The 27,866-nt window shown below is 48.1% G+C and overlaps 2 protein-coding genes across 4 annotated transcripts; one reads left to right on the forward strand and one right to left on the reverse strand.

Annotated features, from left to right (window-relative positions):
• Positions 1-3,284: 3,284 nt before the first annotated feature.
• Positions 3,285-3,827, forward strand: LOC135373972 (uncharacterized). The gene has a single exon (XM_064606997.1). The coding sequence runs from the start codon at positions 3,285-3,287 to the stop codon at positions 3,825-3,827; it is 543 nt and encodes a 180-aa protein (XP_064463067.1).
• Positions 3,828-10,058: 6,231 nt separating this feature from the next.
• On the reverse strand, positions 10,059-27,603 carry LOC135373994 (eukaryotic translation initiation factor 3 subunit E-like). Of its 3 annotated transcripts, none has more exons than XM_064607015.1 (9): positions 27,379-27,603; positions 26,315-26,602; positions 26,016-26,184; positions 25,770-25,908; positions 24,829-24,971; positions 22,336-22,465; positions 21,172-21,345; positions 14,432-14,578; positions 10,059-10,281 (listed from the first exon to the last, which is right to left on the reverse strand). In XM_064607015.1, the coding sequence occupies exons 2-9, from the start codon at positions 26,523-26,525 to the stop codon at positions 10,096-10,098; spliced, it is 1,299 nt and encodes a 432-aa protein (XP_064463085.1). In that variant the 5' UTR covers positions 26,526-26,602; positions 27,379-27,603; the 3' UTR covers positions 10,059-10,095. The 3 variants fall into 3 exon arrangements, with proteins under 3 accessions (XP_064463085.1, XP_064463083.1, XP_064463084.1); XM_064607013.1 differs by having other exon boundaries at positions 26,315-26,939; XM_064607014.1 differs by having other exon boundaries at positions 26,865-27,603.
• Positions 27,604-27,866: the final 263 nt, after the last annotated feature.

Below are 27,866 nucleotides of genomic sequence, written 5' to 3' on the forward strand. Positions count from 1 at the left end.
CCTGAAACCTTCGAGGTTCAAGCTGGCCCGGTATGCTTCAACGCTGATGGGTCGATAAAGGAGGAATCCGCCTTCAAAAATGTGTATCTCACGCATAACGTCTACACCAACGGAACCACACGTGTGCACTCTGAGTTGCGTGACATGGAATATGAGAGATTTCCTGAGGACATTCGTCCCACTCCTACCGGAGTAGTGATGACAACCACTTCGCCCTTCTTGAACAGCGTGCTAAGTACCGCGAGCAACGCTTTTGAATCTGGGCTTTTTAACCACGCTAGGAACAAACTGCAATCCTGTGCCGACTGCGTTCATGCAGCGAAGACTGAAAAGGAAGTCCCCTTGGGTATTGGTGACGCCAAGCCGCATTTCGTAATTTTGGTAGCGGGCTCTCTGATAAGCGGTCTCGTGTGCATGATTGAAATGATTTTCCACCACGCAGCCAGGGTAAAAGCTTGTGTATTAATCATGAAGCGGAAATGTTTGAGAAGAAGGACATCCGTGGTCTGAAGATGGTTCACTGAGAGGTAGAACTTCCGCTTCTTACTTCATAACATATCTATAGAACTTATGTGTAGCAATACTATGTGTGTGGAATAGTGTAGTAATAAGGCGATCGAAATGAATATTTCTTTTCATTAGCCAACACGAAAGATGGCCCCAACGCTTATGACGAAGATACCAATATACGTCTTATGAATTATCCAGTGCTGACACCACCTGTATGAACGTTGAAGATATTGCTCGGTTGTCTCCTGAGTAATAAGCCTGTCACACCTCAAATCAAATGACATTCGCAACGAATTTCATTCCTTTCTCTTACATAGAGCTACACGAAGAAACCGAATGCCATTAGCAAATGACGTCAGTGTCGATAATTAAGACACCATGCCCGAACATCTGAAGCATTACAGAGGTACGTTAGTTATACTTTTACTTCATTTGCTCGAAACAAGCGAAACATTAGATTATTTCACCGAATCGTTGCCTTTTCAAAGACACCGAGTTGGCGATGAACCACGGGCAAAAGACAGCTAAGAAGCCTACGTGCACCGCACTCTGCACCGTGGCGACGGGGAAGGAGGGTAGTTCTTTAGTTTTCCTTCCTTCGTACTAAAGGTTATCAAATTCGTGATAAAATATCGGAGTACAACTTTCACATTTGTCTTTCATTTCTTCGAACAGTTCATTATTATTGTTTTTGCTACCTCTCTACTGCGAAGGTGCACTGTGTCTGCGAGAGGGAATGTGAATGACTTCCCGGAACGCACTCGCTGGTCGAATAACATTCGCATGTATTGCCATTTGATTTCGCCGTGTGAACGGAGTTTGACCGGCATTCGGTGCGAATGTCATTTGCTTGGAATGAGATCCAAACTGTCGTGTGACATGGGTGTTACTACGGGCGCGCGCTACTGTCCTTGGCAGAACTCGTCGTGCGCAATGCTATGTCTAAAGTGCTTAAGGACACCGCTAGCCCCTCAACGTTCGCGCAAGCGGGTACTGGTGTATGTTCACCGATATCACTGGTGTGTCACCCTGTTGTGCACTGCAGCGTTATATAGCACCTAATAAACATGTCCTGTACCTTACATGAATGCCATTTTTGTCCGTCTTCTTCTGCACTATTGATATTTTTATTCGCTTTTTATTCGACACACACCGTGCTGCGCGTTGTTTTCACCCTAACGGCAGAATTGTCGACGGGCTGTGCCCATTTGATATGGAAGTGCGCTGTTGCTACAGAACACATTTTGGAGCTGTCGTTACGTACTTCAGATTTTCACATACGCTCTTGAACTTGCTGTTTCAGACGTACGTGGGGCGAAACTATATAAGTTGTGTACCGCGTTGACATTTATGTACATGGATGGCGTCCACCGGAACTGCTTTGATATTTTTGTCAGTGTTGAAAACGCAGCGGTGAGATATACTCAACGAAATAGAGTTCTATTCGACGATAGATATTTAGACCCCATTTATTTTTTCATTCTTTCTGGGCACACCCATTCCTCGTCAAAAAGTGGAGGACCTCAGGCGATACTCTCGCCTACCTGTTTCTTCGATGCGAAAGCATTTAAAACGGCGTAGTTCAGTGATGTTTTTAATTCCAAATATTCCCGATCCTTACCTCATCGAGCTGTTCGCCTGCCTCTCGTTCTGCGAGATCCGTTTGTCTTGCACCGTCTACTTAGAGAAGAGGTCCCCCCACCCCACCCCTTGCAGCGCGTGAAGGAAAGCCAGAAAAAGCGCCAAGACAACTGTGCAGGTGCCTGTGCCATTGAAGGCTTCTGAGGGATGTTTGGTATTGGCAGTTCTGTGGGACTGCTTAGTTGATGCTGTTCTTCGTTTTTAGGGGGAGCGCAGTGCTATTTTTGAAAGGCGATGTGGGCAAGCTTCCGCTTGTCCCATCATACAGTTGGCAATAGGACTGCCTGTGCCGGTGTCGTCTGTCTGTTCACAGTGCAGGAAGTTGTTAGACAAGCCACTGAGCTAAGAAATTATTTTGCGTCAGCTTTCATTGTGCTAGTACGACACAATGAACGTAAGTTACTTATGCTATGCGCATGTAAGTTGGCTTTAAATGAGACTATCATGTTTAGCGACACATCTGCTGTTTCGTCACATGGCATGATAACTACAAAAGGCGTTAGAGGAAACACCATACGACTGAGCATTCCGCCAGACCACTCTACGAATAAACGTCGAGCAACCGAGGAGATGCATCATCCCAACAAGAGTAGGACATCGATACCCAAGTAGCACAGCGCCCTCTGTCGGCCAGCGGCACATCCGCCGCCCGAACGATCCGACCAATCGTCCAGAGCTTGGGGGCCGATATTGGTCTTACATGCGTTTGCAACACGGGGTGTAAAAGGTCCGATATCGGCTGCCAATATTGTTCCGCAGCGTCTTTTCGACGCACAGCCGATAGCCATGGTCACGGTGTCCCCGTGCACGCCCGCATCCTCGCTCTGCGATTATTACTGCGTTTCTGACGTTTTCTGATGGAGAATCAAGGACAACAAAACTGTTTGATAGGAACGATGGCATATTTATTGCGCATTGCACAACGTTTATGCCAGCCAGCGCACACTACAGGTAACAGTTTACATGTGTGGCGCACTCGACAGATGACGACAATCCTGGCCGGCTACTCTCGCGCACCACTCTTGGCACGATAATTAAATAATTCTTCGGTCAACCTTCTACCCCGCTGGTTATCTCTTTTCTTCCGGCTCGGAGATCCACAAACTGGTGACCCGGACGTGATTTCTGCGGCCATGTCGCAGCCCCCAGCAACCACGGCGACCGGTATCTCCACCCCTCAGGTTGTCCAACCTAGCATCCCCCACGTAGCAGTCAAGATCCCGCCATTCTGGAGCGCGAACCCGGCGGTTTGGTTTTCCCAGGTGGAATGCCAGTTCCACCTCGCAGGTATTACCAGCCAATCCACCAGGTACTTTCACGTCGCCGCAGCGCTACCTCCCGATGTGGCCAACGAAGTCACTGACATTCTCTGTGCTCCGTTGTCCACCGACCCTTACGACACTCTGAAGACCGCGCTTATTGAGAGAACAACCGCTTCGGAACGTAAACGTCTGCAGCAACTGCTGTCCGCTGAAGACCTTGGCGACAGGAGACCATCCCAACTCCTTCCACACATGCAGAATCTCCTTGGAACCAGGGCTTCAACCATTGACGAACCCCTCCTCAAAGAAATGTTCCTGCAGCGACTCCCGCCCACCGTGCAGATGCTGCTTGCAACAGCTACAAATCTGCCGATAGCCGACTTGGCGGACGACGCCGATAAGATCATGGAATAGGGTGTCCCCCCCCCCCCACCACCATCGCCTCTGTTAAGTCCTTCATGACAGAACTTTTGTCGTAACTACAAAACAAGTCTGTAGTTACGACAGGGGCGCCTGTCGTTACGACAAGCACTTTTGTCGTGTGACGTACACGACAAAAGTGTTTGTCGTCACGACAGAACAGTCTGTCGTGACAACAGGCGGACTTGTTGTAACTACAAAAGAGTCTGTAATAACGACAGGAACGGATGCTATACAACGAACAGCTTTGTCGTACGACAGACATATTTCCCGTCCACGCAGATAGTCGATCTCGCTGTGGCGACAGGTACTTATGGGTAAACCGCATGGGACAGCGGCACCTAGTAAAAAACGAAGTGACAGCCGTTGTGTTATTATTGATGTTATTATATTATTATTGATGTTATAATTGCTGTTCTTATTGGTAGCTTGGTGTGTCGTCACATTTGTTTGCCGGTGCACGGCTCTGGGTGCCGTTAACAGCTGAGTTGCCGACAATGGTTTGAGGGCGCTCGGGCTCACTAGCATCCTCTCTCACAAAATGACGTTCACTACATCTATGCTTGACGACACCACAAAAAGAAGAAAAAGGAAAGGACAAAGACAGCAAGTTCCGGCACAAAAAACAGCGTCGCCGATACGACGATACACTTGATATCGCATTTCGTGCGCTTTACTCTGGTCATGTTGCAAGACAGTCAACAAAGAAATTTAGCGAAAAAAGACAACGAAATATGAGCAAGAAACGTTCCTTTACTAAACAGTTACTTTTTAAGTACAACGAAACAAGGAAAACTTAACACGTGGTTTTCCTGGAAATAACTCGATGGACGTAGGAAATTTCCCAAAATTCGATTAGTTATGTGCTAGGAAAGTTTGTAGGAATTTAGTTATTATTTTAATGTACTGGTCCTTTTTACGCCTCACGCGCACATTAATTCGTAACGGATGTTTCCTCTCCGTGTGGCTTCCGATGACGGCTAACATAGCGCGCCACCTGTGCGCGTAGTAGGCCTGATGCTGATTCTGTTTCTGGCAGTTTCTGAACATGACGGCGCCATTATTATTTGTGTCGCTCGGTGCGGTTCCCTTCGTTGGCAAGTTTGCAGTTATGTTCCCGTTTATTCAATGTGAGAACGAACCGGAAAAGCACGTCGTCGAGCACAATATCATTGTGAACTTCCACGCAATAGAATACTACGACAAACGAAACTTTTTTGGTGAAGAAAAATAGCATACGCTCTTTGGCTGCACGTTGAACATATGTTTATAAGTCCCAAACGTCGCCACACCAGCATTGGACAGCTGTTTCGGCCTTATTGGGCCTTCATCAGCAATGCGTAGGTGGGCGACGTTTGAGCAAGTGGCGTCGGAAGGTCACGTGGAACGTGATGTCCTCCCGTCAGGGTGAGTGACTCACCTCTGAAAACCCAGTGCGAAGCCAGTAAAGTATTAAATGAAGAAAAATAGCATACGCTCTTTGGCTGCACGTTGAACATGTGTTTATAAGTCCCAAACGCCGCCACACCAGCATTGGACAGCTGTTTCGGCCTTATTGGGCCTTCATCAGCAATGCGTAGGTGGGCGACGTTTGAGCGAGTGGCGTCTGAAGGTCACGTGGAACGTGATGTCCTCCCGTCAGGGTGAGTGACTCACCTCTGAAAACCCAGTGCGAAGCCAGTAAAGTATTAAATGAAGAAAAATAGCATACGCTCTTTGGCTGCACGTTGAACATGTGTTTATAAGTCCCAAACGTCGCCACACCAGCATTGAACAGCTGTTTCGGCCTTATTGGGCCTTCATCAGCAATGCGTAGGTGGGCGACGTTTGAGCGAGTGGCGTCGGAAGGTCACGTGGAACGTGATGTCCTCCCGTCAGGGTGAGTGACTCACCTCTGAAAACCCAGTGCTTATGAAGGACTTATAAACAAATGTTCAACGTGCAGCCAATGAGCGTATGCTATTTTTCTTCATTTAATACTTTACTGGCTTCGCACTGGGTTTTCAGAGGTGAGTCACTCACCCTGACGAGAGGAAATCACGTTCCACGTGACTTTCCGACGCCACTCGCTCAAACGTCGCCCACCTACGCATTGCTGATGAAGGCCCAATAAGGCCGAAACAGCTGGTCAATGCTGGTGTGGCGACGTTTGGGACTTATAAACATATGTTCAACGTGCAGCCAAAGAGCGTATGCTATTTTTCTTCATTTAATACTTTACTGGCTTCGCACTGGGTTTTCAGAGGTGAGTCACTCACCCTGACGGGAGGACATCACGTTCCACGTGACCTTTCGACGCCACTCGCTCAAACGTCGCCCACCTACGCATTGCTGATGAAGGCCCAATAAGGCCAAACAGCTGTCCAATGCTGGTGTGGCGACGTTTGGGACTTATAAACGCAACTTTTTCGGGGCATTTTGGAATGCGATGAGACGACACATGTTACACGACAGGTAAGGTGGTTTCCACAGATCATTTTCAATAAGTTTTCTTACTTCTTTGTCGTAAAAACATTCCAGAAACAAGGCAGGATGAATGAGCGGCGCTGAAGCAGGTGTAAAGTGGATCACGAACCACTTGCAGAAGAGAAAAAGGTAAGAACCGGCACTTGTATTGCGCCCCGAAATGATTTATTCTGGTGTTCTAATGGCTGATTAGAAGTGAATACAGGTCACAGATTTCGTTCGTCGCACGGTGTACGCCAGTATTCGCTGATCGAAACATGTCTTTGCGGCTTTTAGGCAAGGCAGGGCAAACAAGCACTGCACGAAGGCATGCAGAAGAAGACACTGTTTCTGCCCCTGGATTCTGCGAAAATCAGTGAACAAAGACAACGAGAGTTCGATGACATGGGACGTTTGCAGACAGAAGTGGCAACGCTGGCGCAAATTAATCGTATGCTGCAAAAGGCCATCGCTTCAAAAGTTTTTCAAAGTGGTAAGCAGACCTTTTCGTATGGATGCTAGCTGCGCCAACTTGTTTGTTTTCAAGTTTATTTATGAATGTGTATGTGGTCTTTATTCACAAGTGATTTTTATGATGCAGTTTTGATGTCTTCCTGCACTTACTGGTGGGTGAATACTTTTGGGCAAATTTTGTGAATATATATATGATTAGCATTCTTTGTCTGTCAGAGAACATAGAGATAACTTTTAAAGCTAAGTGTACATGCACTAGAGGTACATACATGCACTACTTCACACTGTTGCTGCGCTCTAACGGGTGCTGCTGGGTGATATGACTGTTTTTGTGACTGCTACCTTTTTTTTTTCGTTTTCTTACTAGCAATAAATACTGAAGCCATAAATGAAAAAGATGCTGGATTACTTGTGCCAATGTGTGCCAAGTGTCATTTCTGCTAAATTTGACAGGACAATAATTTGTCGCAACTTTTAGTAATAAATGTCAGAGGTAATAATTACACGGTTACAACTATCAAGAGTTTCAGAAATATGAAATCGACAAAAAAAAGTTTCTTACAAGTAGTTCGCTGGGGGCTAAAGCGTCATGTACTACAAGTCCAATTATGCTTTCTATTAGCTAGAAACTACTTTGACAGATTCCAATAAGACCTGTTTGAGCACCTAGCAGGCATGACAAAAACGGTACCAGATGATTGGAATGCCCTCACATTTTTATAATTTTGTGTACTGTCAAGGTGTAGCCTTTTTCCTAGTTTCCATGCATAGAATCGCATATGAAAGATATACTAATATGACGCTTAACTACTTTTTTTTGCGAATGATACAACATGACGAGATTCATATGACACAACAAAGTACACCAGACGACAGAACAACACACGAAAGGCATCTACAACAGACGACAGAACGACACACGACAGGAATCTACAACAGAACGACACACGACAGACATCTACGACACAACTGCACACGACAGGAATCTACGACGGACGACAAGGTCCCAATATACGACAGCCTTGTTGTTTGCCATATTTTTCTCTCGTTTTTTTCGACTGGGAGCGTCTGGCACGTCGCCCGAAACGGGTATGGTACCAGCAGAGGGAAGGCGAGGGACAAGTATCAGGAGCCTCGAATCCCTGGCGGTTAGAGAGTCACGACGGCCGGACAGGCGGGGAGACGGCGAAACGGCGGGGGGATAGACTGCGGCGGGGATGGGATTCGCCGGAACGGACGTCTTCCATGACATCGGCAAGACGACGTATTTGCTGGCGCAGAGAGGCAAGCTCCGCCTGATCAGTTACCGAGACAGCTGCGGGTAACGTGCTTCCAGGGTCAGAGTTTTGCGTACTCGATTGGGAAGCAGCAATACAGGGAATGGCATCATTGTCTCTGGGCAGCTCCATGAGCCTGTCCGCTCGTTGTGCGAGAGCGTCCAGAGTGGCGTGATCGGAGGTTGACAGGGGATCTGGCCAGACGGAGGAAGCTTTGACATGAAGATTTCTCGGAGCATCCTGTCGTCGAGGGGTGGGGTGGCCCCAGTACCTCTGAGGATGTGCCGGAGTCGGCTTAGAAGGTGCGTGGGTTTTCTGTCGCCCAACGGCTCGGTTGACATCACCTCGTGTAGGCACTGGCGGTCTGAGGGCGATGACTTTGCAATGACCGCGCTTTAAAGTGCTGAGTAAGGGTCTTCAACCGGAGGGGAAGTCAGGATGTCCGTGACGTCGACAAGCACGTCTTCGGGTAGAACAGACATTACATGATGGAATTTCCTTGTCGACGTCGTGATGCGGCCCAACGCAAACTGACCTGCCGCTTGACTGAACCAGAGGTCAGTTCAGGACCGTATGAACGGAGGCAGCTTAATACCGAAGTGAGATACTAAGGGGGCGGAGGAGGCGTTCTGCGTAGCCCCTTGCGCAAGCGGGGGCTGGTCCTCCACAGCCGCTGGAACAGGCGGGGCGTTGTCCATAGCTGATCACCTTCGGGTCAGCACTGTGGAAGCAGGAGGCAACAGGCGTGACGCGTTTTTGCTGATGGAACCAAAACTGAACTGGCGGTCAGCACGGAGCTCAGAGCTTGCGCCGCGCTTCTTCGTTCTTGTCGCTACACTCTCTGTGCTTGTGCTATGTGGTGGAGTTCATTTTCAAGAGTGTAGAGGAGGAGAAGGAATACCAAAGCATCTCCTGCTGGCTTGCGGCTGTTCCTTATCTTTTGTCACCCCGGTGTGTCAAACAGGCGGATGAACATATTGACAGCCGGATAGCTGATCCAAAGAGCACATTGGTGCGCTGTTCCACGCAAGAAATATGTAAACCGAAACAAAATTAATTAATAAAAAAAATGAATAGTGTCGAAGCGTCTCTTTTGTTGCCATATTTGCCGATACGTAGACCAGAGGTTCCGTAAGCGTGCGAAGTGAAATTTAAAGTTAGGATGTTTGTTTAATTGATGAGCGTATGCTTATGACCCGCTCACTACTCAGTTCATAGACGATGCCCCGAGGATCTTTACAAAAAAAACATTTCTTCGAATTATCCAGCCTGGGGATTTTCGTGAAGCACCCTGTATAGAGTAAATAAGCTCACTCTATCGGCCAGGAGAAAATCTCTTCGTCTGAAAGGGCAGAAAGGAGGATCCTCCGTTTGCGGAAGTGTCGACCGATTGATCGTCTACTATATCGACCGATTGATCGTCTACTATATCGATCGTCGACTATAAAATGTCGTTACTCCCCCACTCCGCTTTGGGCATGGCATGCTTGACATCCATTCTCATTCTATGTGACATTGTTTATGATTTGAGTCGTTCGCAGTATTGCATATATGCGAATTTTCGACTTCTTTTGAATACCGAAGCGAATCGCATGCAATACGGGATTCTATATTCGGCTTAATTTTGGACGTTTTAACCCGAACAGGATATAAAGTAAAAACCTATCATGGTCGATTCATTTCCTGGCTCATTCATTTCCATAGCAAACTTAGGATTCACGATTTTTAGGATAGAACGGCATTTGCTCTAGGGTACTGCAATACACGTACTGTCTACGAGAGGATATCCGCCTGGCCGTACTCATAACGCAAATGCAAAGGCGACACTTCTCATAGCTTTATATTAGAGTCCATACTTATGGACTTCGGCTTTCCAGCTGTCGCTTAAGACTTTGGCTCAGTCATCACGCGAGGCAGCATAACACAGCCCCTACGCTGGGTGACTGCGGGCAGGAGTCGTGGATGGAACATCATATATTGCATCATATCACATCAGATTGCTTCACGGCCATGTAAACAATACTCCGCATCCAAATGGTAAATCACATTCTTCACCCATGAGCTTATCAGCACGAGTCGCTGCAGTTTATCCCCGCGTAGTTCTTATTCATATTAACTTTTGCCCACTTCACAACGCCAAAGTCACCCTTGGAATCTATGAATGCTGGCGGTGCTGAACACAAGTAGTGGAAATGGACGTCGAAGATGACGTAGCCGCCCGTGAAGCCATATGTATTGAAAGACAGACACATCTGTCGAGAAAAAAAGTACGTTGTCAGCAGGTTATAACGCTTCCTCGTAATTTGTATAAACTCACTCATTCCCTCAAAAATGTCTCCGGATTAATAGCTGTGCAGTACTGTACAGTACAGTATCTAATCTTTCAGAGTCGGAACGATTCCGCGTCCACATTTTATATCCGGAATCTTCGCAAACCGACATCCTTTCATGTAAACGAAACCCCGAGACGAGGGACAAGGGACACACACACACACAACTTTTCCCTTCAACAACCCTTTTCCCTCGTCTTGCCACCACACCACTACAACAACTACAAGCTCTCTATTTATCAATCATTCACGGACACCCACTTTCCATATTAGTGCCTGTAATTCTGAACGAACGAATAGTTTGAATAGAAGGGAGATATGGCCTGAAGCAATCAGAACAATCTTATAGTGCACCAGTTGAAGGGTTGTGGACTGTAGGTATACTAGCTATACTGCTCAAGTGCAACTTGCACTATTGCAGAACTGTACTGCAGAATTGCACTGTATGTCCAGAGGTAGAGCACCTGCATTTTTTGCTTCGCTTGACTTCCCAGGAACAAATTTTGAGAGACTATCCTATCACAGTTTTGACTTTCCAGCATGTTTTTTTGGTATTTTGAACCTTCTAGTTTGTGGTGTACTATGTCAAATATAGGAACACAAAGAGACACATATGGGTATATCGTAGAAGAACACACAGGAACTCCAATGGAGTCGTCGACATGAAATTCCAAAGCTTGTTCTCCCGTGAAATGTTTCCCGAAATCTCCTCTTTCGAGGGAAATGATAGACCGGGGCAGAGATTTAGTCTAGTGGACACAATTCAACAAAACTACGACGGTGGCAGTGCGGTCATTCGAAGGTTGGGATCGTCCAAGAAATGTCGTCGAGGCACAGGTCAGTGATGAAACCAGGTTTACGGATAGCGCGCGAGTGAAATTTCGAAGTCGCTGCGAAGACGACGACGCTACGCGGCTGGCGGGCAACTATGGTGAGCTAGAAGGACTGGAGTGCTTACCGGCCTATCCAATCCATGGGAGCGCTTGGTCGCGGAAATGGCACTCGGTGAGGTTACATTGTTTACATGTATGCGCTGACGCTCGCTGCGCGCGGAACGATTTTTGTGGGGCTGCGAGATGCTCTTCTGCTTGGACTCACGTGTCTTCCTGTGGAAGGCAGAACTTTGCACCTCGTCGACTAATACCCAAAACGCACTGATGCAGGATCCACATCGCGCGCATTCATGATTAGGCAGCGATTGTGATCTCCCCCTGGTGTGCACAAAGCGAGTCTCGGCGATTGAGTCAACAACGCAGACACTTATCCCCCATTCGCGAACATGAGTACGCACTCCAAGATTCAAGAAGGGTTTGCGCAGGCGCAGTTGCTCGCTTTCGTTCTCGCCTTCTCGCTACTCGCCCTGCCGCTTCCGGGTTGGCAAGATTGCAGCGATGACAGTGGCCTGCACTAAGAAAACAGACAAACGCCGAAACAAACGAAATCGCATTTGTATTAATGTAAATTTCTTTCAAGTAGACATCCTGGACCAGTGTTTTCTTTTAATTTGAAACTGCAGGGGGCATTATGCAAAGCTTCCACCAGACGGCTGCAAACGTAAAAAACCAAGATCACGAACGTGAAGTGCGGACGGCAGGGCGTGCCCAGCGGGATTTCGCCGACCCGGATTGCTGGCCGATCCAGACTGTATGCGACAGCGCGAAAGGAACTGGGCCGGTGGAAGGCCTATAGCGGCATTCTCGCGCAGTTTCACTTCGTTTTCGGTTGCTTTCGACATTTGATGCTTTTTGCGTGATGTTTTGCAACGTAACATTTCGAATACAAACGCATAACAACATCTTTGAACGCATAATAACATGTTAGAATGTCTAGTGAAACTCTCCATTGCTCACCTTAAAAATAAAGTTGCTGGTGTATGTTGCTGGTGGTAGTCACACACCTTTTTAGGTATTAATTCTCGACAACTTCAAACACTCTGAATATAATAGCATGTATCGCCATGTTTTCCATAAATGCCGCAGCTAGAAGCTAATCTCAGCGGGAAGGACAAGAAGAACAGGAAGAACAGGGACAAGAAGAAATTACGTGACGTACAGAGCAAATACCACGATTTTTTTATTTTTTTTATTTTTTGTGAAAAGTTTGCATGTACGTGTTAGAGTAATTGAACTTTTGTGATTGTGTTGTTATAAGGTTATCTCCTCTCCCCTACACAATGCCACTTAGGTGGAGCAGTAGGGTAGTGTAAATAAATAAATAAATAAAATAAATATTTAACTTTTCCACTTGAATTGATATATTGTATTAAATCTCAGCGTGTCACTGCCGCTAAGCTTATTCCACGAAAAGAATTCCAAGGACGTGTACGTGCGCACACAAATTCTATTCATTCGCTACAAACGGCGTGGAACAGAGTGTATAATGGAATCCAAGCCTAACTCATAATCGTGTAGCGAAAATTTCGCACCCTTCTTGTAACGTGCCAAAATAGGAGAATCGTCCAGTGACATTTTCTTCGTGTACTTTGAGGCGCTACCTTTACCATACATTAAAAGCGAAAACGTTACTGCCAACTGCTGAGTGTTACCCCTACACAACTTCACGCTCGTTCGTTGTTAGCAGATTATCAACATTATGATAAGTGCGCAGCATGATGCAACAGCACGCGCACATTTTCCTTTCTCTCGAATTTTCAGCGTACTGCTCCAATTTCGCAGGTACTCCCGGATTATCTGCGGTGCTCTCTGCACATGGGGCCACGAGGGCGCGCGCAGCGACAGCGAGCAGAGTCCTTCGTGGCCACCTGTCTGCAGGCCCGTCTGCGTTACCCATAGGCTAACCTCTTTCATCGATCCACTCATCGATCGATCTCTTTAAGTAGTCAGGCCTATCCGGATATATTGCCGAGATAGCGACACGCAAGGGCGGCGCGGCTGTCGCACGAAGAGCACAGAAAATTGTGTGCGCCCTTCATAGAGTGTCTGCAAATGAATGAATGAATGAATGTGTCACGCAGAAAGCTAACAAACACCGCTGTGGAGCACACCCCTGGGATGTTGCGTTTTGTGAAATACGCCACTTGACACGGCGCTTCTGTAGAATGCACCATTAGAAAGTATCGCTTGAAGCTTGCGCCACAGAGGCTTGTGATACACACTAAATACAGGGTGCCGCAGCTACCATATTTACAACAAAATATCACTCTTTCCGAGATCAAATCAATTGCAGTATAGTATATCCTGACGGGCACTCCTTAGGAGGGCATTAGCAAACTCGAAAGCAAAACAAAGCTACAAAGTTGTCCGAATTAGAGCATCTGGTCCCTTCGGTCACATGATACCGGAGCAGTTAAAAAAAATTGTTCGATGATCGCCCGCAAAAAATTCCTGAAGGAAAACGATTTTTGCTTTATTCATTGTGCATCTTCGGAGACACGTCTTTCCACCACGCCCAGTGTGAGAGGGTGAATGAGCACAGTGCTGTCCTCAGGCGTCGAAGATGAGCTCTAACTTGCAGTAACAAAACAAAAACAAATGTACCCTGTGACGCATTTTCTGTTTGTTAATGTTCTACCAGGATGCAAGAGGCGATTGTGTGGTCTTTCCCTCTTTCACACTGGGGATGAAGGAAAGACGAGTCTCCCAGATGCGCAATAAATAACACAACACAATAAAGAATAAAAATGTTCACGATTTTTTTGCGGACGATCTATCGAACGGATTTCTTTTTCTGAAAACAGCTCCGGAATCAGATGACCGAAAGGACCAGATGTTCTCATTTGGAAAGCTTTGTAGCTTTTATAATTAAAAAAAGATACTATTGAAAGTAAATTAACACACTGCCTTAGGAGTTTACGAATGGCCTTCTGAGGAGTACCCTTATTGCACCTCGGAAAAAGTGATGCATACATTTTTTTACGAATATGTTCGCGTTTAGCTAGGGCACCCTGTATACCACCAGATTCTTTCTGTATAGCACCAGAAATGTAAAAGGTAAGAGTGTACGACCGACTCGGGGAATATAAAATGTACACTTTACTCATTGGCTACTACGGCTACGGCATTGGCTGTGGTGAAGCTACTCAGATACAGGGCCTTCAAAATGGTATACATACCTTTCTCGACATAGTGCAACCCGAGTCGTACGCTACCGTGATAGTGGTGTCAAACGTACGCCCCCATTGGTCCCATCGAGTGGCGTCGGTTTCAAGGTGCTCCAGATGTTCGGTTACTATCCTATAATATAGTCCATTTTCGCAGAGCTGAAAATGAGGACTCAAGGTAAGAGCCAGCATTACTACAAAACTAATGCAATAGATCGAATGGCACACATTATCATTCAGTATACAGTATTGAAATCGCTTTCGAACCCATCTACCAACATTTCCCGAACTAAATTTCCCTGCCGCATCTATGAGAACATAGCCCCTGGTGTCTGAAACAGGATTGTGACGGTGAAAACGCCTTTCACGTCACACTTAAAAAGACTATCCCATCCGGTACCGTGTGGACGAGAAAGATAGCCCTCCTCGGTAGCTCAATCGGTAACGTGTGCACTTGCTGAGCTCAATATCGCCGGTTGAAGCTCGACCGAGGACTGTAGCAATGTGGGAGAGGTAAACATTGAATTCAGCACCGTTTGTCAGTGTTTTACGACGCACGTCAGAAGAACTTCAGCTGGTAGAAATCACCCGCTATCCCGCACTGTGGCACGTGCAACATGTCGCCGTACTACATGCAGACAACCCTTACATAAAAAATCACTACAATTATTTGATGGGAACGATACGGCAATGTTCGGCTCCCTCTGCAGCTTAGGACCTCAGGACGTGAAGTAGGGCACGCTAACGGGAGAGCAGCCCAGACGATTGTCTCGTCTGTTTCCAGTTTTCGCTGCAATATAGTAATGGGGAGGTCGCCTAGTCATTGCCTTGCCATTTTCTTTCTCTTTTATTGCCAGAAGCCACGCAGGCGTTTTCCTTGGTCAAAACAAAGCAATCTGGCATCTTCACCAGCTAACACTTTTCACCCAGCCTCGATGCAACCGGGCAGTGCGTTACGGTATCTATATACGGTGTAGTCACATTCGCACCGCTTGCGTTCAGCATTGCATTATGTTGAACGCATACTTGATTTAATTTAATTTATGAGGATTTGATCGTGTAGCGGCCATATCCGCGCGACACCAAGCGCGGTTTCCCCTCGCGCTCTAGAATAAACAGTTAGTTCTGCCTATCGCCCTGGTCTGATCAGTCGTCTTCCACACTGGTGACCCGAACGTGATCATGGATGGCAACGATACGCAGCCCCTGGTATCCTCTTTCGCCGTACGACTGCCGCCTTTTACCCGTTCACGCCCTGACATATGGTTTCGAGAAGCAGAGTCACAGTTCACCTTGGCGCACATCACAAGTAACGAAATTTCACCATGCCTTGTCCGCCCTCCCCGAAGACATTCTCATCGAGGTGGCAGACATCGTCAACTGTCCTCCCGCTGACGCTTCGTACGACGCCTTGAAGATTGCCGTCGTCGAGCGAACCTCTCCCTCTGACCGCCAGCGCTTACAAGAATTAGTGCTGAACGAGCCTCTTGGCGACCGCAAACCCTCCCAAGTTTTGCGTCACATGCAGCATTTGATCGGAAGCTCCACCTTCGACCCCAAGCTCCTTCGCGAGCTTTTTCTTTCTCGACTGCCTCCGTCCGTACAGCTGGTCTTATCCGCTTCGGACGACAGCGACCTTCCGTCCCTCGCAGCACGCGCCGACAAAGTAACGGAAATTGCATCCGGGCAAGCTTCTGCGCGCACTCTCTCTGCGGTGAACAGCCCCCACCCGCAACCCTCACCCGAAGCCTGCAGTACCTGCACCTCTTCATCGGCGTCCTCGGAAAACCTGGAACTCATGGAATAAAGCGGCTCGCCGACGCCTTCAACAGGCCCACGCGCCGCGACAGCCACTCTCCTGGCCGTGCTGGACAGTCCCGCAGAACAGTACGCTCTCCAACACCGCCATCGTCATCCAACCGTCGTCCAGTCTGCTGGTAGCACCGTCGTTTCGGCCGCAGGGCACGACGTTGCGAATCACCATGCCGCTGGCAGGGAAACTTCACCGGGGACTCCTAACGGCGACCAGGAAACCCCAGTCAACGCGGCACGGTCGCCTCTTCTATCTCAAAAATCGGTCGGGAAGCCAGAATTTCCTGGTCGATACTGGCGCTGAAGTTAGTGTTCTCCCCACATCTAGCCACGATCGACGACGTACCCCTATCATGTATTTGACCGCAGTAAATGGTTCCCGCATTGCAGTGTACTACCGCCGATCCTTGCCTGGGCTACGTCGTGTCTTCCATTGGGTCTTTCTGGTGGCAGACACTACGCACTGCATCGTAGGAAGCGATTTCCTGGCGCACAATAACCTTATGGTCGATGTTGCTAGGCGTGTGTTGCTTGACAACCTTACAGGCCTCTTTGTGAACGGCGTTTCAACGTGCATACCACCGGCAGGTCTTACTTGCCCCCAGGACACCGCTTCTGCGGAGCTCGTGCCGAGTTTCCATCCTTGACTGCCCCCTGCGACTGGACGAAACCCATCAAGCACCCTATCGTGCACCGCATCGTCACGCGGGGTCAGCCGGTCTTCGCCAAAGCACGCCGTCTGAGCCCCGAGAAGCTGGTCATTGCGCGGCAGGAATTCGACCATATGCTCGCGCTTGGTATCGTCAGACAGTCTTCCAGCACTTGGTCGTCACCTCTTCACATGGTCCCCCAAAAAACTGGCGACTGGAGGCCATGCGGAGACTATCGCGCCTTAAACTTTGCAACACTTCCCGACCGTTACCCTCTTCCCAACATCTTCGACTTCAGCGCCGGCCTTTCAGGAGCAACAACGTTTTCAAAAATCGATTTAACCAAGGCATACCATCAAATACCCATGGCCGAGGAAGACATCGCGAAAACTGCGTTTGTAACACCCTTCGGGCTTTTTGAATTCCTCCGGATGCCCTTCGGCCTACGAAATGCGGCACAGTCCTTTCAACAGTTTATCGACAACATCACGCGCGGCCTTCCTTTTGTATTTGCCTACCTCGACGATTTGCTGGTTGCTAGTTCTTCTCCCGACCAACATACGGAGCACCTCCGCATCTTATTCCGATCACATCTGACGTTATATTCCGACGTCTATCTGACCATGGATTGCTCACCAATGTCGATAAGTGCGAGTTCGGCGTGCCTGAGCTGGAGTTTCTGGGCCATAAGGTCAACGCGCACGGAATTTCTCCCCTGGAATGCAAGGCCAAGCAAGTCCAGGATTTTTCCTTGCCCACAACCATCCGCCAGCTCCGCCGGTTCCTTGGCATGGTTAACTTCTATCGTCGTTTCGTCCCCCACTGTACTGCTATTCTGCGACCGCTAGAAGAACTCCTAAAGGCACATGCGCCCAACTCCGCTAGACTCACGTGGCCTCCACAAGCCCTGCAGTCCTCCCTCCAAGCAAAGGAAGCCCTCGCTTCAGCAGCCTCCTTAAGGCACCCAGTAAGTGCAGCTCCTACATCCATCATGGTGGACGCATCCAACCAAGCCACGGGGGCGGTGCTACAGCAGCGTATTGGCGGCCACTGGAAGCCGCTGGCCTTTTTCTCGGAGAAACTATCTGCTGCGGAAGAGAAATATAGCACCTTTGGTCGCGAACTTCTCGCCGCTTTCACTGTGGTTAAACATTTCCGCTGCTACCTCGAAGCCAAGTCATTCGTCATCTTCACAGACCATAAGCCGCTGGTCTACGCGTATCAGTCTGGAAGCTCCCGCTATTCCCCACGCGAAATCAGACACCTCGCCTTCATAGCTGAGTTCCCCGTCGACGCTCTCAGTAGGATCTCTTCCCTCCATGACACCCCCATGAATGTCGGCGATCTTGCCAGGCAGCAAGAGCTGGACCTGAACTTAGGCACATCCGATCCGGCAATTCGTCCCTCCGCCTACAGCCTATCTCCTTTTCGGGTATCCAGCAGCCTATCTTTTGTGACACGGCAACCGGTTCGCCCCGACCATTTGTACCAAAACCGTTCAGGCGGTCCATCTTCTCATCGCTTCATGGCCTTTCTCATCCTGGAGTCAAAGCCACGCAACGTTTGGCAGCCACCCATTACGTTTGGCCATCGATGAACACCGACATTCGCACCTGGACGCGATCCTGCCTTGCATGTCAGCGGGCAAAGGTTCACAGGCACACCGCGTGTCCCCTCTCGACCTCCTCCTTGTCTGACGCAGGCCTGACAAGGTTCGCCCATGTCCACATAGACATCGTCGGTCCCCTACCTCCTGACGTACATCGACCGTTTCACCCGATGGCCGGAGGCGGCCCCGATGCACGATTCTACAGCCGAGACCGTCGCGCAAGCATTCATCTCAACTTGGATCTCCCGTTTCGGAGTCCCATCTCAGTTAATCACCGACAGGGGAAGTCAGTTCGAATCACGACTCTTTTCTGCCCTCACTCGGCTTCTTGGTACCACCCGATGTCGCACCACAGCCTGTCACCCGTGCGCTAACGGCATTGTTGAACGTTTTCATCGCCACCTCAAAGCCGCCACAATGTCCTACGACGACAGCCCAAAATGGAGCGAATATCTTCCCCTGATACTGCTGGACATTCGCAGTGCTTGGAAAGAATCTGAAATGTACACCAGCGGACCTCGTCTATGGGGCCTCTCTTCACCTTCCAGGCGAGTTCTTCGACCCCCAGCCGCTTGACAACCTACAGTTGACAGCAACGGACCGTGTCGCACGCCTTCGCGACCACTTCTCCCGAGTTCGACCAACTGCCCCTCGAGTTCCTAGTACCCATCGGACCTTCGTTTCACCCCACCTCCGATCATCATCTCAAGTTTTCCTCCGGACTGACGCCCTCCGACGGTCTCTACAGCCCCCCTACTCTGGTCCACACCACGTGATCGAACGCCATCCCAAATACTTTATCATCGACTACGGTGGTCGTCGGGAAACGGTGTCCATCGATCGGCTCAAACCCGCCTTCACCGAATCCGACACTCAGCCTCCCTTCCTTACCGCTTCAGGCTCCACCCCCACCTGTCAACTAGACCTACCTCCCAAACCCCCCAAACGGGTATCCTTGAGCGACCTTCCCGTTTCTGGGGGGGGGGGGGCTGTAGCGGCCATATCCGCGCGACACCAAGCGCGGTTTCCCCTCGCGCTCTGGAATAAACAGTCAGTTCTGCCTATCGCCCTGGTCTGATCAGTCGTCTTCCACAATCGTTTAGTAAACCTAGTCGACGTGTGGGTGGACGGAACGGACTGATTGGTCGCGGTTCAGAAAAGAACTGTTTCATTCAAGCAGATAAGACCCCTTCCCAGTCCGATACATGGACCATATCTTCCTAGGTCTTTACTTAGTATGGTTTTAGGGAATATTTGTACCAGAAGCAGCGCAATCCAATTTGATTGAAACATCCTAGTCAACGAGAAACGAAGGGTTTCACAATGAAACTCGCGATAACAGCGGTACATCACCCAAACAAACGCAAGGACACCGACGACAGCACCCGAATGACACTTTCAGAACTTGACATCACCGCATAGTACGCTGCAACCCGGTAGCCGTCACCAAAATCTGCCGTGTCTGACCGCCTGATTGATCCCGAGAAAGGTGCAGTTTGCACAAAAAAGAATGAATTACTACACTCTAAGGAAAACAATGTTGAATTTTCTACCCATCTCGGTAGGGCTGTACTGCAACCACATTTCTACTCAAATCTTACCTTTTGGGTATAACTGCAGAGTAGAAACTGTCGATCTACCAGCTTGGGTAGAAAATTCTACGTTTTTTTTTCTCAGACCAAATGTGAGAGAGAGGAGCAAGGGCAAGGGCCGGCGCCGCGTAGATACCCGAGGAGGAGATGGCGCACGTGGATTGGCCAGAAATGGTAGAAATACTGTCGTTCTACCACTTTGGGTAGAATATTCTACCTTTTTCTTTAGCGCGTACAAGCTGTAGATGAACACATGTGCAGGAATAGCATTAGTGTTGATTTTAATTTAATTGCAACGCATACGGGACCGGGTTACTGAGATGTTACGGGATTAAACTGTCGAACGCACTACATCGGTCGCTCAAAACCGAGAGGCGTTTATCGTACTCCACTACGCATATTTTCCCTTACCATAACGTACATTTCGGTATTTTGCCACCTTACAAGTATTTCTATCCACATCATATATCTTCTGCATGAGGTTCATCTGGTCGGTTGTTCGTGTTTATGTTGCCGCTGTTTATTTCCGTGGGTACTTACATAGTTCACTGTGCCTATGTAACCGTAACCTGACCAAGTAAGCGGCCGGGAATTGATGGTGTGAACAGGCGGTGGTATTGATTCCGGCTCCCGCATCTTATTGCTCTTTGTAATAATAACGAGCACAAACGCGTTTTAGTTTTTTTTTTTTTTTTGAGGGGGGGACCTGCCTTGGACAGCATACTACTACACTAAGGTCAATTGCAAAAAAAGACAGATGTGTGGGTCAGAACTTTCCCCCTCCCTTGATCCACGCCTTGGTCCAACAGACCGCTGTGCCAGCGGCAGGGAATCAGAGTGGAGTGTGTCATACGCTGTCTGTTCCCAGACTGCTTTTTCCGACAGACGTGGGTGCTCCGCCTTTGCTCATAGAACAATGCTGCATCTAGTATTGATGCATTGATGTTGTATTGATGGAGTGACACGGAACCAGAACGACACAACCGAAGTGTGGATTCTTTGTGTCGTTCTTGCACTTTGTCTCTCGGTCCTTTTTCCTTACTCCTATAACGTTCCGTGTCCGAACCATGACAGTCAATGTCGGCTTACCAGTTCTTTTGGATTGCCCTGGGTGACACTCTGGCATGGAGAAATGGGTGGTCTCCTATAATCCTTGTCTTTGTAAGTCGTTATTATGGCCGCAGCGCTGAAGGAGAGCAATTCCGTTGATTTCAAAGGCAGTGGTTGGAACCCAGTCACATGCCTGAATGCCAGCGAGTCAACCTGCAAGAACAGTGATGACTCCAAAGGTGAGGTAGCTTGAACATCCACTCTTATATGCATCCGGTGAGCGCACATCTTGCTCAACTTACAGCGTATGAACACCTCGTTCAGGAAAACTCGTGACTTTTGAGCTTCTTCTGCCGTATGCTGAATCGCAGAACCACAGTTGGGAAAGATCTAGCGCGCGTGCGTAGCCAGGCATCTTATCGACGCCATCTATAGAGTTGGAAACGCGCCTCGATCTTTGCCGAAAGACCAAATGGCATGGCTGATTGGACAAAAACATCCGTTCGTATGTTTGAGGTGGTGGGAAAGAATTCTTCTGCCGGATGTGCTCTCCCGTTTTCCTACAGACCTCACAGACGCATGTTCGCAGTTACCTCTGAAGTCGGCCCACGACGCGTACTAACCTGCTAGTCACAACTGTTCTGTCCAGCTTTGCACGGCTGCATACTCCATTCATAGAAACAGTTGTTTTGCGGCAATAACAGAGTCTCAGTCAATTGACTGCGGAATCGTTTCAATTTCCTGTGAAAGTTTCCCACGTGCATTTATCTATCAAGTAGACGACACAATTGCTCAGAATAAAGACATCTATAAATGTTCTCCCGTACAAGGTCGGTCACCCTGCCAGCGTTCCCCGGTCTGGGCCTGCCACTGTATATTTTACTATAGCCCAGTTTCACCAACACAGATTAACATTTGAACCGAGATCAGCAGTCCCTGAACTTGATTGTAACCCTGAACTCTACTTCACCAAGAGTACTTATTGTCACTAAGACATTCAGCACATCTCCGACTAACGTTGCTAAAAAGAATTAAAGTGCTAATTTCAAGGTTTAGCTCCCCCTGACCTTAGTTCGAAGTTAACCAGCGTTGGTGAAACCGGACCCATGTCATTTTGACATGAGTGACATTGTCTCCATCGTACAATAGTACCGATGCGACGGATTGTTCCGTTTCCGAACATTAGACAAAAACGTTGCTTACGAATGACGACTGCATAGACGGCATGCCAGGTCCCTGCCAGGGTGACGGTCCTGTAGTCCAGCATACGTTTGGGTCCGTTATATTGCGATTGAGAGTTGTTCGGTACACTAGTGCGTCTGGCTTAATTCCCCTGTAAAGAGAAACTGCTATCATGAGAAGCAGCCAGAAGCCCATACGGCATATTCTCTAGCTAGTAGACACTGACACAAGACTTACGAGACATTGATTTCGGCGTACTAGGGAGCCTATTCCATACCAGCAACCGAACAGTAATGTTTGTCCATACCGTCCACACACGCACAATACGAACGTGGACGACACAGTAAAAATGATTGGTAGCTGAAAATTGGGGCGAAGTTGCGACTGTTAGTGTGTGGTGGTGGAGATGGCATTTCAGATTGGTTTTGCCACGCTATCCATCATTGTCTGGCGCCTGACGATACGGTTTATTCTCCGGGAAGAATGAATTCACATGCCCGAATTCAGCAGTCCCACTTAGCCACTGGTTTTGTGACGTTTGGTCACGTCTGGTTTAAATTGATCGCGTGACAACTTCGTCCGCAAATCACGAACCACCACCCTGCTATTCTAACCCGACTGCCGTGAGGCCCCTGGACAGCGCATAGGCTTTTTTCGCATAAATTTTTCGGCGAAATATAGGTAAGTTGTACACTTGTAAAGCTACGAGAAGCGTTCGTAAGGCGGATGTTGCACTCCAATCAATATTTGCCGTAAATGTCTCATTTTGTTCTCTATTCACACGTCGTAAACCCGGCGGTCTAGCGATGGTCTAACTCGCATGTATTTGCATAGGACTGATGTAAACTAGGGGTGGGGGTAGTTTGAGCCGGTCTAGCGCGGAGCAGCTGTGAATGAGTATTTCGAGAAACAATCCAAAATGATTTTTGCTAGATACTGTTGCCTAGTTTTAAAGTCGAAATTGGACAAATTAAGGAAAAAGAACGTTGTGATGGACCCGTGAGCGAAGTAAATGAGGTAATAAACCCCCCGCCAATAAAAGTCGGTATGGAGTGGAATTTTGAAATCCGCTCTGCAAATTTAGAACCGATATCGTCCAAGTTAGTTATGTCAACATTGGGAGCTACACACAAGGCGCTTTCCGACCCAAAGCTGACAGGAGGTCGTGCACAAACAGCTGTTACCTCCAGCAACATCGGCGCTGATTATGCGTGGTACTTTTAATACAGCCCCTAGTGCCTCTGTTATACATCATTAACAATAGTGTTTGCTGTGCTGCCGTTGCTGGTTCTGATTAATGGATTTAACTACTTCCTGCACACTATAGTGATCACCGGTACTTGTGGAAGGTCTTTGTGTTCCTCGTTTACTGTTAAGTGTGTCCTGTTAAACGTTGCATCTGTCGCGTAAACGGAGGTCACAAGAGCGAGGGAGAAGGGGGTGGTCGCATGGAGCAGTTATACCTCCATTTTACAGCTATATAGCGGATGATGGTACATGTTGCCCAGGATGTGAAGGCATAAATATCGAGCACTTTGCTCGCCTTTGAGATGTTAAGAGTGACGTTCCAAAATAGTAGTATTTAGAGGGCACCTGGCGTTATATGTTGGACGTCCCATTGCATCAACAAGGTACAATATTTCAGGTCTGACTCTGGAAAAGCCACACTATGGAGGAAGCTCTAGATCCCTTTGAAAGGATGGTTTGCTTACCCAGAAAGATGCAAGCTCCCTAGGAAAGCACTATTGTGTTCTGTGTCATTATGAAAGCAAGTTTTTGAAATCGCTATGAGCATGTTTCTTGGCGCAATTTTGTGCTGGTGAGATCTGGTTATGCTTATCGGCTTTAATGCATGGTGCTGCTGTATATGTCGACTGGGAGAAATTTTGATTAAAAAAAGCAAGCATGCCTTTAGGATATCAGATTTGGTTATTCGATAAAAGTACAGGTGGAAATATCGCGCAGAGGCATAAAAGAGGCAGGGAATATTGCGAGCAGTGCTTTTCGTCAACAGATTTGTATGGACAAAGCCTCCACAGGCGCATATAAACTCGTCAGTAGAGTGCCAAGCAGCCCATGTAGTCATGATATAGATACCACGGTTAGCAGTCTGCAGATGCTGCGTGCAAAATTGAGCACATTGTGAGCTACTTTCTCCCTCCCCTCAATCAGCTCGTGACAATGTGTATAGTGCGCGTGCGTTTTGGCCAACCGGCTTCAGAGCCGGAGAGACTACGTGATCGATTTAAACCCGACGTCATTAAACAACGGTTTAAGTGGCTTGGTGAATACGGGCAACTGAGTTTACCCGCGGCTCTTTCGGGACAACGACCAGGTAGAAAAAGTATGTTTATGTGAGTCTTGGTGCGTATGACTTGAACGCGGTTTCGTTGAACCATCAAGTGTGTACAAGAGTAATCAGCGCAACATTTCCATTCTTTCGAAGCCTGCCGCTCAGATATTCGCATAAGCAGCACCCCGGACCCTCACGTCTGACACATATGTTCTACTCACTGTACAAGCTGATTGAAGTTAGCCATGAGGGTGCTTGGTTGTTGGCTTCCACGGAGTATGGCGACACCTAGAAGCACGTAGCCAAAGTTCCTCCTTGGCGTTGGTTCTGCTCTCATATGGATATTTATAAGTCTGTCCGTTTCCTGAAAGAATTCCATCAACGCCTAGCACTAGAACGTTGTCATTGTTGGTATTGGTGGAAAGTTCGACAATGCACGCGCAGGACACTCAACTCAGTTGGCGTTTGAAATGAGCGAGTGATATACGAATGGTTTACGAATGGAAATACGAAAGTTTGTGTAATGTTGGCTTCTTCGACACGCTGCGCATAAAATTGCATCCTATGGCTGTTGAATCCCCAATGCACCAGCTTCAGAGATCCGCAACAAAGGAATGAAGCAAGGGATTGTTGACTATCACGCGGCGGATACTAGAACGCACCTTTTGACGCCACCTAATATTCCCAAAAAGACATTATAGGGCCCACATGCTGACAACAGTTCACCGGACTATATTTATTACATGTTCCATGTGATGTATTACGTTTCGATGATAACTTTCCTGCGCGAATCAACTGCCGCGATGAAACCGTTTTCACGGTCATGGACACAATAAGGGCACGCCGGGAAAAGACATAGGTACTACAAGCAGGATCGATGATTTTTCTGAGGGCGGGGGAGTGGGTCCTGTCGTGGATAGCATGCCGCCACACAGTCAAGGTTAATCGAAACTATGTAACGACAGAAAGAGAGGGGTGTCGGGACGTTCGGATCCCCCCCCCCTAAATCTCAATCCGCCCTCGACTCCAAGGTGACACTCTAATCTGATGAAGATGACTACCACGGGAGCCTTATCCCCCTTGTGCAGCGTCGGCGTCAGCCCTCCCTATTTTACAACACATTTTTTCGAAAGAAACGGGTAAGACGGAACTCCTGGCTTACTGTTAGAAATGCTTCGACATGACCGACATAAGTGGAAACGCTTGGACGGAGTTCCATGTCCAGGACAGCGAAGTCTCTGATCTTTGGCCAGTACGCTGCGATGGAATTTTCAAGTTTGCCCTGATTAGCGTTGGCTTTTCTGAAACAGAGTCCACCAACACGTCCACCAATGCACCAGGACACGCGCTTCTCAGCACACTAATTTTGACGCATGCTCGTTTTCAGACATAGAACTACTTCACTTACGAGCTCGGTATGTCGATACCAGTTTTGCTTCTCGCAAGACCGAGATTCTTGTTTTTTAGTTGATTGATGTCTTGGACGGTGAAGAACATGAAGTAACACACATCATCCAGTGGGTGAAATATTGCCTGAACGACTGAACTGACACAAGCAAGAAACTTATGAGGCAGAGCTGGACATGAAAGAACATTATGGATTAGCAGTGATGCAGTGAACAAAATTCAGAAAGAATTCACAACGTGCAAACAACACTTCTGTACCGTAATCGTCAATATCAAGGATTCACAATATAAACCACTTACGTGGTTTCAAGGTGGTGGTAGTAGTAGTCGTTGTGGTGGTAGTCGTCGTGGTTGTCGTTGTCGTAGTGGTGGTAGTCGTGGTAGTGGTTGTCGTGGTGGTTGTAGTCGTGGTTGTTGTCGTAGTCGTCGTGGTCGTAGTCGTCTTAGTAGTAGTCTCAATTGGCGCTGTGGTCGTAGTCGCCGTGGTGTGGGTAGTCTTAGTAGGCACCATGGTCGTAGTAATCGCCGTCGTAGTATCAACGAAAACTTCCTGAGTGGTTGCCTCCGTCGTGGTCAGAGTTAGGCCTTCTACTAAGAATAGCAAAGTTAGTAGCCACGACACAATCGCTTCACATGAATTCCGTTAGGCTAAAACATTCAATCTCTGGATATTCCCTGAAAACAGCACTGATAACGTGATCTCAAACCACAGCGGTGAAAGAATAACACGGCGCGAGATGACTCGCGTGCCTGACCTTCGCAAAACGCACGCGTTACGGGCCAATGAGGAATGTCCAGAGCGAACAGAAAAGCTACTTTATTTTCTCAATGATATGGTACACAGCTCCACCTGTTCATCTACGAGGGGTCGACAGTGTCCGCCGCTGCTGTTCAGCTGTAGACCCCCGCGGTTGATGTTGCGCACCTACGGAAAATTAAAACTATTGTATTTGAAAATGTATCGAAATTATAGTCGCAACACTGAATATAAGAAGGCATTCGACAATATCGTATACCATGGAATGAATCTTACAGAGCATCCACTGCTACACATATTACATTAACAGTCTACCACAAGTGTCGGTGCTGGTGTTACAGGCATAAAATTTACTACAGTGTTAGGTCTTCCCATTCGGAGATTCGATCTATATCACGGATACCCCTGCCTTAACCGTGTGCTTTTGTTTACTCATAGTTCGAAGAAAGGAAAATTATCGCATAAAGTGCGCCTCGGCTTCAGCTTGGGAGTTACCAACATCCCCGAAACTGCGAACGCTATATACTGTGCTTTAAACCGCGCATGAGATGCGCGTATCTTGACAGATATAGCATCATGCAGACAAAGCTCTTAACGTAACACTCACCTTCCAGAAGGTGCAACGTGAAGCGGGATTGTGTGAGCACAAGAAACTACGTCCGGTGAGGTCCATGCATGACTGAACGACGACTTGACTGTTGGAACTTCTGCACGTCCTCGCATTAGCTCGCGCTGCTTCCTTCTGCTTCTTCGTAACAGATACTGGCCGCTGGTTTCAACAGGTGTATGCTTTCACAGCGCCAGCTGCTTACAGGAAGGTTCTAGGAGATCGCAGCCCTCGTCTTTAGTTCAGTTGGTGATGTGTTGGCTTGCTGAGCTCAAGCTCGTGGGTTCGATCACGGCCGAGGACGGCAGCAGTATCGGGGAGGTAAAACGTCCCAATCTGCTAGATCCCTTGCAATCCATCTAACCACCCTACTGAACCGGCACCGCGATAATTAAACAAACGAGAGTGTGCAGTGTGACGCCACGTCAAGTCTTGGTTTATCGCCTAGATTAGTGTCCTTGCGCATGGTGGAGGCCAATGTGCCAATG

The sequence above is a fragment of the Ornithodoros turicata genome, unplaced genomic scaffold, assembly GCF_037126465.1.
Source record: "Ornithodoros turicata isolate Travis unplaced genomic scaffold, ASM3712646v1 Chromosome37, whole genome shotgun sequence".
Taxonomy (NCBI): domain Eukaryota; kingdom Metazoa; phylum Arthropoda; class Arachnida; order Ixodida; family Argasidae; genus Ornithodoros; species Ornithodoros turicata.